At 39.9% G+C, this 12,784-nt stretch overlaps 1 protein-coding gene across 1 annotated transcript in view; it reads left to right on the top strand.

Moving 5' to 3' along the window:
• Window positions 1–12,784, top strand: part of SPATA18 (spermatogenesis associated 18) — a 42,922-nt gene that overhangs the window by 20,777 nt on the left and 9,361 nt on the right. The window contains exons 5-9 of the mRNA XM_023737350.1: window positions 876–971; window positions 3,127–3,576; window positions 5,481–5,775; window positions 7,484–7,642; window positions 8,483–8,658. Of these exons, the coding sequence (XP_023593118.1) occupies window positions 876–971; window positions 3,127–3,576; window positions 5,481–5,775; window positions 7,484–7,642; window positions 8,483–8,658 (1,176 nt within the window). The remainder of the gene's footprint in view (window positions 1–875; window positions 972–3,126; window positions 3,577–5,480; window positions 5,776–7,483; window positions 7,643–8,482; window positions 8,659–12,784) is intronic.

Raw genomic sequence — 12,784 nt, 5'->3', positions numbered from 1 at the left:
GCCAATCCATGATCTCTCATGGTACTAGGGCAACTTAATTCCAAACCACTGGTCTTCATCCAGTTTCATCCGTCCCACTCCCATTTCTTTTAAAATTTAGATAGACCTAAAGAAAGAGCATAATTTATTCTGAACTGCCTACAGTGAAGAGAGCCCTTGAAACTGACAATGACTGAGCTTTTGTTGAAAATTCAGGAAATTTGTGCTCAGTAGGTGGTGGAAGTCAGAGACAATAAGACACGAAATAACTTGGTAGTCGAGTGTAATTGTGGAGAACTTTATAGGTGGGAAAATAACTTTTTATGTTTTGGAAGACTTGGAAAATTAAATGCAGCCGCACAGTGCAAAGTAATGAGAATAGATATTGATATATTGCGGAAAAATGTAGATTTAATAGAGAGAAACAACCTCGGATTTGGTGTCTTCAGAGCAGATGAATTTAGAGGGTGAAAAGAAAGACAAGCAAGCTTCATTGTTCTTTACTTTCTAATATTAATAATTTTTACATAGTATATTAGGGATAGTAATTCTGTAATTTCTTGTGAGAGTTTGAGATTGAGCAAAAGATGCTAGCATGATTTTGCATTGAAGTCTTCTATAATGTTTGCAGTATCATCTGACTGAATGCAGATGTCTTATGATTCGATCTTGTTTATGCTGAATGCTTGCCCTCAAGTGGCTCACAGTGTGTTTCTAAGGAGACGATAAATGTGAACCAAGTACTGGAGGATCTCAGGAGAAGGGGAGGCAAATGTTGCTTTTATATCATATACTAATATATCATATGCCAAAAGTGCCCTAGAGAACCTGTGCCTTAATTTAGAAAGCCTGCCAATTAAAAAAAATCTGTCTTTAGTTACTGATTTCTCTTACAGTCTGACTGAAACTGAAAAGACTCTTGAAGAAACCAAGAACAGATCGGCCATATCCCTTTTGGCTGCAGAGGAGGAAATAAATCAACTAAGAAAGCAGTAAGGAAAAAAATGACAAAATAATTGCAGCCTGCTGATTAGTCTTTGAATTTAACTTTTTTGGTGCTCCATTACAATATGAAAGATTCTGTTCACATGCAAAAAGGAAAGGCAGCGATATTTTTATTAATGTTTTTAATGTTTATTTTCTTACTGTAAAAACATTACCTAGGTTATAGAAAATTTTCAAAGTACCACATAGTATAAAGGAATCAAAAAACCATCTCAAAATTCCAGAACCACTTACCATTTTGCTATGTCTTCCAATACGTATATTAAAAATAAAGTTAAAACAGATTACCTTTCAGCCAAATAATAGGCCTATAAACAATAATACCCGTGAGGAAAGTGGTCCTTAGAACAATCAACTGTTCGAGACCAAAAGGGCAACATTTGCCCAAAAGCAAAAATGAGAAGGCAGAAAGGGGCAGGAAAACCAGACAAATGGAAACGGGGAACTCAGGGTGGAAATGAAGAGCGTGCTGATACATTGCGGGGATTGCAACCAATGTCACAGAGCACTTTGTGTAAAAATTATTGAGCGGGAAACTAATTTTCTCTGTAAATTTTCACCTAAAGCACAATAAAAATAAATAAAGTTAAAACTACAGAATAAAGTAGATAAGGATGCAATTTTGGACCCTACTTTTTCACTTAACGTTGTTTCCTTGTATAACTGAGGAAGAATACTGCAGAGCTTAGTTTTAAATAGGTGCGTAATATGCCATCATTTGGAGGATTTCCCTAATATTGAATGTTTAGTTTGATACGAATTTTCAACATAAAAATAACACTGTGATAATTATTTTTGTGGCAAATCTTAGTTCAAATGTCAGATTATGCCCTAAAGATAAATTTCTAGAAGGAGAAAGAATCAGGTTATAATTTATTTGTTCTTAATTTTGATTGTTTCTCCAAAAAAAAAGAACAGGTAGAGGTGTATTTTTTGAAAAAAAATTACCTGAGAACGTCTTTCTGTTGCCTTTGTACATGTTCCCATTGTTCTGATTTCTTTAGGAACAACCGTAAGTCTTAGCTTGAAGGTCTGTTCTGTGTTCCACTTCTGTCTTCCCTCTCATCATTTTAATCTCTTATTTACTATTTGCTGTATCTTTTCAAATTCATTGTTCGTATTACTCATTGATTTCCTATAGCACCGATCCTGTTCTTTACTGTTTCTAGTGCCACTTTTAATTCTGCTATTGCATTTTTAGCTTCTCTACATTCTTCTTAATTTTACCTCTGACCTTTTCATGTTACACCATTGTTATTTTCATTGCAGCACGTTCTCCTCTTAAGACTTTTTGCTCCTGTTTTATGGTGGCCATGCCTTTTCTTTTAAAAAATCATAAATGAAGATGCCAGCTTTTTTCTAAAGTTATTTTTTGCTTGTGTTTGTACTGCATTATTTCCAGAGGTCCACACTTCATCTAGTCTTGTGGATGTTATTCAGTTTCCATCAATGACACTGATTACATTCTTCAAGTGGTGCAACCATTCTGGCTATTCTTTTCTAAATTATTCCACCACCATTAACATAAACTCACTGCCCCCTAAGCTTCTCATCTAACCTTTCAATTTGATTCCACATAGATAATTCTTTAAAAGATCTCAAAACTCAAGGCAGACATACTTTACTAATTAAGCTGAACTATTGATTGGTTCAAGGAAGACCTCAGGGTATCGTTTTGGTTTAAGATTGAAAGATTATCTCAGGGCAATTTTTTGGGAGTTTATCCATCCTCAGTGGCTCCAGAAAGTCTAGATTCCATGAGAATTTGAAATTCTGTTCTGCATCTCCCCCCTTTTGATCAATATTCATCCATAGACTCTTTGATCAAAACATGCAGTAATGGTAGCTGGGCACCATCCAGTTCTTCTGGTCTCATGGCAGTCTGTCAGTTTTGTTTTGCTAATTTTCATTTGTTCATATATATCCCCATCAGAGTTTTCCAGTTCAATAATGGCATAGTAGAGTGTTCTCTGTTGTTAAACATACCATTTGTTGCTTATTTATTTATTTCCTTTTTTCTTTCCTCCCTCCCTTCCTCCCTTCATTCCTTCCTTTTTCTCCCTCCCTCCCTCCTTCCTTCTGTCCTTTCTTCCTTTTCCTTCCTCCTTCTCTCTCTCCCTCCCTCTCTCTTTTGCTGTTCAGTCTTAAGTCTCTTCAATCCCAAGAGGAATCCCGCCACAGGAACTCAGACTACTACTCAGACTACCGGGGCGGAGAGCGGGGTAGGAGCACAGACCATAGGAGCGTGGACTTGCGGAGCGTGGACCTGCGGAGTGTGGACCTGCGGAGTGTAGATCTGAGGGGAACAGAGCCACGGGGCTCAGAGCCACGGGCCTCAGAGCCACGGGGCTCGGAGCCACGGGCCTCAGAGCCACGGGGCTCGGAGCCACGGGCCTCAGAGCCACGGGGCTCGGAGCCACGGGGCACAGAACCCCGAGGCTCAGACCCACGGTCCATAGACCTAAAGAGTTTAGACAGACGAAGCACGGACCGGCGGAACCCAGAAGTAATATCTGACTATGAGAAACAGCTTCAAACGCTCAAGGACGAGATAGCTGTTCTGTCTGCTGAAAAGAATGTGCTCCAAGGAAGGTCTGACAGACTCTCTCAAATCTTTTTATTTAAGCTTTTGATGCTTAATTGGTTAAGTTAGTGGTAAAAGCCTGGCTTGGGGAAAAAAGGTAAAATGGCACCCTGAACCAGAACCCAAACATTATGGGAAGGTTTGAATTGTAAAGGGATTGTTTTCTCTGACTGCATCATTCCAAAGAGAGAAAATACCTCCTGGATTGTCAATACTTGGGCACTTAGCAATTTTGGGCTGACATTGAAATGAAAAGAATGAATCTGAGAGAAATGATAAAGGAAAACTCTTTGGCTTAAAAACAGATTTGGGTGGGTGCAGAATGCAAGTGGCAGTACCCATCTTGAAAGAATGTCCTATAATAGTAGACTCCTTTTCTCTGAGACCTAAAGGTTCTGTCTCCAGAGTAACCATATTACTGGTCCATGTTACTGTAAGGCATTTGTTTTTATATCTGACTTGGTTTGATGGAGTGTGCAGGTAAGTGTACTTGTGAAATCCCTTTCTGCCGATGTATAGAACATGAAGACAGGTCATTAAGAGAGTGTAGTAGGACAAAGTAGGATGTTTCTGTTTAGAGTCTCCATTTCCCCTGTTCTAACCGCCCCCCCACCACAAGCTCTGATTCAGTCTATCAAAGTCACCCTCCTCCGTGCCCCCCTTCCCATTGCCCTAAGTGTCACCTTAGTCTTGCATTTTTGGGAATCACTCCATCAGTGTTGTGTTGATGCCAGCTTGCACTCCCAAGAGCCGATTCTGTGCATCTCCTCCAGTGACATCACATCGGTAGCTTGAAATTGGCCACGGAGGAGAGTGTTTACACTGTGGAAATTGGCAAACAATGCAAATCAGGGCTTTCTTCCCCCTCCTTCAGAGAGTCTGCTTATCAGCACACCACTGCACTCAGTGTTATCTACTTTTTGCCTCATCATTTCTTCTATAAAACTTTTTTTGTGACCCATTTCTTTTGGGCTAGCAAGTCTGATCATTTGCTTTGTACTTGGTAACAATACACTTTCCGCTGATACAGTGCTTTACAATTTACCAAGTACTTTCATATGTATTCCCACTTCCAAGGAGCCCTGGTGGCACAGTGGTTAAGCGCTGACCACTAACCAGAAGGTGGCTAGTTCGAATCCACCAGCCACTCCGAGGGAGAAAGATGTGGCAGTCTGCTTCTGTAAAGATTACAGCCTTGGAAACCTATGGGGGCAGTTCTACTCTGTCCTATATGGTTGCTATGAGTTGGAATCAGCTCAACGGCAATGGATGTTTTGTTTTTTTTTATTCCCACTCCTGAGATAGTCAGGTCAAAAATTATGTAGATGACAACTGAAGCTTTGGAGAGAAGAAATTACTGCAAAGGTCCAACCGATATGAAATGGTTGTTGCTGGGACAAGAACACAGATCTTTCTCATTGTTCAATAGGTGTTCATTCTGTTTTATACCATAGAGCATGTATGATGTGTCTGTGTGATGTATTAGCTCTTTTATGAAGCCAAAGTTGGGGTAAAAATTCCTGAAAATCTGACTTCTCTAACTCTGGCTCTTGCAGCTGTGTTACTCTAAGGTTGGTCTTGTTAACTTTGCTGAGCTTCCAGTTGCTCATCTGTAAAATGGCTAACAATCATGGCCCCATATGGTTGTCTAAAGGATAAATTGAGGTGCTGAGTGAGTGAAGGTGCTCTATAAAGTCTAACTCATTATGCAAATTTAGAGTATTGTTTCTTGGCTGTGGTAATATTGGAGGCCTATTGCAAAGGTCATGGAAGCAGCTGCTTACCCTGTCTGCAGGGGCCCATGGCTCCTGGGTATCATTTGCAGTTTATGTGGGGAGAAGAACCAGAGTCCAGGAACAACAGGGGGAAGTCAATAAAGGTGTTTACGTGACTGATTCTCGCTTACCAGCAGGTCCCTAAGGAGCCGGTCTCCTAGCCCTGCCCCTCGAAGCCGGTCAGCCAGCCGGGCTGCAAGCCGGGCTGCTAGCCGGGCTGCCAGCCGGTCTGCCAGCCCCTCCACTGCAGTTGCGAAAATTAGAACTCCGTCCCCGAATCGCGCCAAGCTGTCCAGCGTGGCGCGCAAGGCTGCCCTCCTGTCCCGGTTCAGCGACGCATATTCCCAGGCCCGCCTGGATGCGCAGTGCCTGCTTCGGCGCTGCATAGACAAAGCTGAGACGGTGCAGCGGATCATCTACATTGCCACGGTGGTATGTGCACGCGTGCTTGTTGGGCTTCAGAGGAGGTCCTTGGGGGCAGGAGTTCAGTAAACAGAAGGGGGTGCTCCTCTGTCTGTCTCCTCATCTGTCCCTCCCTCCTTCCTTTTCTTCTTTCCTTCCTTTCATTACAAATATTTGGGATGAAGCGTTTTCACAATCAATAACTATTTGTATATGTTAGTATTTATATTGACCAGATATTTGTTGAAGAAGTATTCCTAACCACAGGACTGTATCAAATGGGTTGATTTGCACTGTATCTTCTGCTTAATATGGGCATATGCACACACACTATGGGTATGTTAGTGCTAATGGCAATCATCTGGTTGGTTTCCGTAAGTTCTTAGAAAAATCAGAAGGTTGTGACTGTGTTAATTCTACTGGTTAAGCACTCAACTATTAGCCAAAGGCTGGCGGCTCAAACCCACCCTGGAAGACAGGCCTGGCCATCTGCTCCCAAAGGTCACAGCCTTGAGTAGTTCTGTTCTGCAGCACACGGGGGTTGCCATCAGTTGGAACTGACCCAACAGCAACTAAGAACAACAACAGTTACTGAAACTGCTAACAAATCAGCTGCTGAGTATGAAAATTTTAAAAATGCACATATATAATCCTTAATTCCTAAGGCAAATAGGTTTGTTCTATGGCTACCATACTGAGATACTAAGAGTTCATTATAAGAAGAGTTAAATACTAAAAAAAAAAAAATTGGTATGAAAGCAGAATAATCAGAATCTACTGAACTTTATTTTGTTTTTTGACCTGTAAGAGCTAAGAATGTAAGAATGCGCTTGCATTTTAAAGAGTTGTAAAACAAAAAAAGATTATGTGACGGAAACTGTATATGGCCTGCAAAACCTATTTCTGTCGGACTCTACAGAAAAAGTTTGCCAACCTCTGATTTAGATTGTTAAGAATCACTTATTGAGTGGGTTAAAGCTCTGAAAGGGTAGAGGCCGTATCTTTGTTTGCATATCTGAGTTTTCCCAGTCCCTACTGTGTAACAGGCATTCAATAAATATTTATTGAATTAATATATGCCAGGAAACATGACTCTTGCTGTGTGTTTATGTGTAATATAAACACTAAACGGATAGTTTTCTCTTATTTCTTTACCAGTAATATAATATTGTTATGGGTTCGTAAGGAGCCCTGGTGGCGCAGCGGCTAAAGGCTCGGCTGCTAACTGAAAGGCTGGCAGTTGGAATCCGTCGGTCACTCCTCAGGAGAAAGATGTAGCAGTCTGCTTCTGTAAAGATTTACAGCCTTGGAAACCCTATGAGACAGTACTACTCTGGCCTATAGGGTGGCTATGAGTCGGAATCCACCGGATGGCAGTGGATTTGTTTTTTTTTAATGGCTTCATAGCATCAGCTAGCACTTTCCAAGTATGTGTGTAACCACAGATGGCTTATTTCCTTGAGCCTCTGCACTATTCTGCTTCCTGCTCTCAAGATATCAGAACAAGGACCGACTGTCTTGGAATTCGTGAACGTGAATAGTCATATATATATTTATGTACTTTTCAAAATTTTAGAGGTGTATTTTCTCCCAGATTAGAAATAGTTTCGATGAACTGTGTTTAGTTATCAGAAGATGGATAAGGTGCTGAATTTTTGTACAGCTTTCTAATTCCTTGCTTTGGATCTCTTTATCCCTCTCCTCCCGTCGAATAAATTTGTTTTATTTTTATGGACAGGAGGCATTCCATGTAGCTAAAATGGCATTCAGACACTTCAAGATCCGTGTGAGGAAAACGTTGACACCATCTTACATGGGGTCGAATAACTTTGAAGATGTCGTCTCAGATTATATCATTTGTCATCTCGATCTATACGATGCCCAAAGCAGTGTTAATGTAAGTGTCGGAGTGCTTCTATGGGGATTGGTTCGTTGATGATACTCTTTACATTGTACGCTAATAACTCTGAAATCCACCGAGTGCTGCGTATTGCTTCTATGTAATGGAAGAGCAGAAGTGCACAGTATCCAATTTGCTTTGTAGCACCAGTCATTATTGGCTGTTTATTTCTTGGACATTTTATGGGAAATAAATGTTCTGAGCTTTATAGTTCTACTCTTTAGATAGGCCCTTAAGGTAGGGAGATATAATATCATAGTGCTTCAGAGCAATAGCTTTGGGCAAGATAGGTATGGATTTGCCTCCTGGCTCTGCCACTGACTAGCTGTGTGGCTTTGCACATTTATTTAGCCTCTCTGAGCTTTAGTTTCCTCATCTTTAAATGGGAGCAACAATGGTCATTAACCCATAGAGTTACTGAGACGATTAAATGAAAGAAGGCAGGTAATTTGCTTAATATAAAGCTTGGCACACAGTAAACACTCAATAAAAGCAAGCTATTATAATTATTATAGATTATGAACAAGTCTTCTGTGTTGGCACATCATACAGATAGAAAAATAATGGAAACAATGAATAAAAGTCACTAAAGTTTCTTTCCTTAGATTTTTGGGAAGCTCTCTTGGCCTTGAGTATGGCATTTGTACTTGGTGTCATCTTTTCTCCTTCTCTATTAATGAGTGATACAGTCTTTCTTCTTTTAGTCCATGTTTTAGCTTTTCCAGTTTAACTGACTTTCACTTACATGCTCTTTTCCCACCTCCCATCAGTCACAGCGCCCTTAGGATGTCAGAGTTAAGTTGGTAACAAGGTGACACCATCTTTTTTGTTTTTCAGGATGTGATCCGAGCCATGAATGTCAACCCCAAGATTTCATTCCCTCCTGAAGTTGACTTTTGCCTTCTCAATGACTTCATCCAGGAGATATGTTGCATTGCCTTTGCAATGCAAACATTAGACCCACCCCTAGATATTGCATTTGGGGCCGATGGAGAAATTTTCAATGATTGCAAGTAAGAGATACAGGAGCAGAAGTTAAGGGATTCCTTGTTTCCTGGGAGCAATTTGGGGGAAAGTGTACTAATGGCTAAAGAATCCTGAGTGGGAAGTCAACAGACGCTCTCTGATTTCAAGGCCCTGACGTATCTGTCCTTCAGGGCAGAGCTCTCTCCCAGGGTCATTTTCCTTATCGGGAAAATGTAAATTAGAGGTCAAGCCATGATTCCATTAGATATCTTGGTCTTTGGGGAGTTCTCATGAATGCCTGGAGCCTGTCTGGAGCACTTTTAAAGAAAGGTGCTGTATAAATACAAATGCATATGACTTTTTATAGGTTTTTATCACATTATCCAGGCCAGTTTTCTCAAAATAAGGTGTGTGGATCACCTGCATCAGAATTACTGAGGGTGCTTGTTAAAAATGCAGATGTGTGGACCCCACTCCATGATATTTTATGCAGTAGGTCTTAGAAATTTATGATTTAACAAGCTCCCAGGTGTTCCTTATGCAAACTAATGTTTGAGAACTACTACTGTACTCTTCTGTCTAGGACCATTGGTTTCTAGCAAGTTTTACATGGTAAATATTTATCTTATTAATTAGAGGAAATTAAATTAATTTTAAACATTTTACTGAGAATTTCATGAGATCCTGTGATATAGCCGGAGATTTTCTGGGAAGAGGCCAAGCTAGTGATTAAGAACACAGGCTGTGGTGTTAAGCTGCCTAGGTTTGATTCCTGGCTCTATGACTGTTAGCTGTATAATCTTGGGCATGTTAATTTTTCTGTGCCTTGTTTTCTTCCCTGTTATACTACTCCCTAGGGCTGTAGAAGGTTAGATAATTCAGATAAAGCACTTAGAACACTGCCTGATGTGTGGTGAGCGTTCAGGAACATTAGCTTCAGGTCTTTAGAGTTACGGGTTGTTGGTAGCCCAATATCCCTGCAAACTTGTTAATGACAGAGACCATACATCTTTCGTGTACGCACGTCAAAGCAATGACGGGGTATCAAATTGCCGTATGTTGTTAGTTGTTTTCAAGTTGGCTATGACTCATGGAGACCCCATTTACAACAGAACAAAGTGTTGCCTGGTCCTACACCGTCGTCATGATCCTTGGTATGGTCACGTCCACTATTGTGGCCACTTTGTATTTTGAGTGTCTTCTAACCTGGAGGGCTCATCTTCCAGCCCTATAACAGACAGTATTGTATTGTGATTCATAGGGTTTCCATTGGCTAATTTTTGCAAGTAGATTGCCAGGCCTTTCTTCTTTGTCTTAGTCTGGAAGCTCTGCTGAAACTTGTCCACCATGGGTGACCCTGCTGGATTTGAAATACTGGTGACATAACTTCTTGCATCATAGCAAAACACAAGCCACCACAATATGACAAACTGACAATCTTGATGGTGGCATTGCCTTGTAACATGTCATATTTTCTTGTCCTTGCTCTAGTTCTAGTTTCTTTCAAATCTCTGCTCACAACATGTGTCCACTCATGGAAGAGCTGGATATTAGAACATTACACTTCTGTTAGGTCGTTTTGATTCCCTCGTGGAATATATTATATTCATACCACTTCCTTTATTTCTTTTTCCATTAGAGAAGCCATGGTAACACTCAGAAGTATTCACCCATTTTGATATTATGGAATCTGTACATTTAACAGTAGGAAGTCACCCAAGGAGGGAGATCTCTGGCAGGTCTCCTGCTTACATGCCTTTAACCAGAAGTACCTTGGGGCATCCTATCGCCTGTACTCCTGGATGGCTGTGGAGCTAAAACCAGACTCCCTAATAACGATCAGGTTTGGTTCTACTTCCAGGACTTCACAGAACAAGTCTAACCTTCTTTTACTGTAGCAGTCTTTTGAAGACAATTATTCAAATCCTCCTTCTTCTGGTCTGATAACCTCACATTATTTTCATATGAAGGGAGTCTGAGACTTTGTGACAAATAGATCAGTTTCCCTGACCTGTGTTCCATGTTCTTCTGAATATTCCTTTTTAAAGAAAGTATCCAGAACTGAATGTAGGCCTCTAGTTTGACTAACAACCTTTTCATTCTTATTCTCTGTTAATTCATCTAATTTATAGTAATTTTTTCTCCCCCCGCCCCCAGCCTTATAACATTGTTGACTCATTTCGAGTTCAACTAAAACCTGTTATTATTTTTTCATATATCGCCTCTCTTTGTGCAGTTAAATTGAGTTTTTAGGGTAATTTGTAGGATGTCGTATGTATATACATTGCATTTTATCTTATTAAATTCAGCTTATCATTCTAGCCTCCTGAGCTATTTTTCTTTTGAGCATCAGTTTTCTTTATCTTAGATTAACTCTTTTTCTACCACATCACAAGCTGGTTGGCTTTAGCTAAAGCTTCTTGTCCAATGAGAAATTGAAATTTGGCCAAGAGGAATTGAACCTTTTCTTATTGCTGCAATTTTATTAGCCAGATTATACATTTCTTTTTTCATGTATGCTAGCCAGTTTTGATTTGTTACAAGTTCTGGAAAAAGAAAAAAACTATTACGGTTACATAATACAGTTATCTAACATTTTAATGTATTTTTTCTTTTTTAAAATATTATATTGCATTTTTGGTGAAAGTGTACACATGAAAACAGGTTCCCATTCAACAATTTCTACACATAATATTCAGTGACGTTGGTTACATTCTTTACATTGTGTCAACATTCTCATTATTTCTGTTCTAGTTCTTCCATTCCCATGGATTTAGTCTTACTGCCCCCCAACTATGGTTTGGAGTAACTATTATCCATTTGATCTCCTATAGATAATTTTTTAAAAGAGGGCAATACTCAAGAGTGGCATTGTTTACTTCTTGTGCTAACCTGCTATTTAGTTAAAAGGTGACTTCAGGTGATAGTTTTGTTCACGGTTTAAAGAGTTTCTCAGGACAATCGTCTTGGGGATTCCTGTAGTCTCAATGAATCCAGGAAATCTGGATTCTTTGAGAATTTGAATTTCTGTTCCTTATTTTTATCCCCTTTTTATCAGGAGCCATCTATTGTGACCCTGATCAGAACGTTCATTAAGTGGTAGTCTGGCACCATTTAGTTCTTCTGGTCTCAAGGTAGAGGAGGCCATGGTTCATGGAAACAAGCAGTCCTGTAGTCCTGTTGCTTCTCTGATTCTTGGGTTTCCTTCTTTCTCTTTTACTTCAGATGAATAGAGACCAATAGTTGTATCTTAGATGGCCACTTGCAAGCTTTTAAGACCCCAGACACTACTCACCAAACTAGGATGTAGAACATAAACTTTATGAACTATACTATACCCATTGACGGAATTGTCCTGCAAGACTAGGGTCCTAAGTCTCAAAAACCAAGGAAACTAATCCCGTGGGTGATTGGTTATGCCTAAGAAGTACCCTGAGTTATTTTTAATACTGTCATCTAATAATTTTTTTTACTACTCACCCCCCACCTTTGAGTGTGTTTCCTATATTTCTTATATGTCATTGATAAAAATTGTGACTTATCACAAGATTGAGAGAGAGCCCTCAGCACCTAAATATAGGTTCTCATTGATCTATTACTTACCCCCCTTCCCCCACTTTGGATATGGCCATTCAACAAGTTTCCAGTTCACCTAATTAAGTTATCATCCATCTGTAACCAGTTGCTGTCAAGCCAACTTTGACTCACAAAGACCCCATGTATGTGAGAGTAGAACGGTGCTCCATAGGGTTTTCAATGGCTGATTTTTCATAAGTAGACCCTTAGGCCTTTCTTCCGAGGCCCCTCTGGGTAAACCCTAACCTCCAACCTTTTGGTTAGCAGCCTAGCCTGTTAACTATGGAGTTCCTGGGTGGTGCAAATGGATAAAGCCCTTGGCTGCTAAGAGAAGGTTGGAAGTTCAAGTGCACCAAGAGGTGCCTTGGAAGAACGATCTGGTGATCTACTTTTTTTTTTTAAATATGTTATTGTGTTTTAGATGAAAGTTTACATAGCAAATTAGGTTCCCCTTTAACAATTTTCTTTTTTTTTTTTATTGTTGTGCTTTAAGTGAAAATTTACAATTCAAGTTACTCTTTCATACAAAAATTTATATATACATTGTTTTGTGATCCTACTTGCTCTGCATATACTGTGACAGCACACTCCTCCTTT

This window comes from Trichechus manatus, unplaced genomic scaffold, assembly GCF_000243295.1.
Source record: "Trichechus manatus latirostris isolate Lorelei unplaced genomic scaffold, TriManLat1.0 scaffold00101, whole genome shotgun sequence".
NCBI lineage: Eukaryota > Metazoa > Chordata > Mammalia > Sirenia > Trichechidae > Trichechus > Trichechus manatus.
The sequence above is the reverse complement of the archived record's forward strand: the minus strand, read 5'-3'. Positions and strand labels throughout refer to the sequence as shown.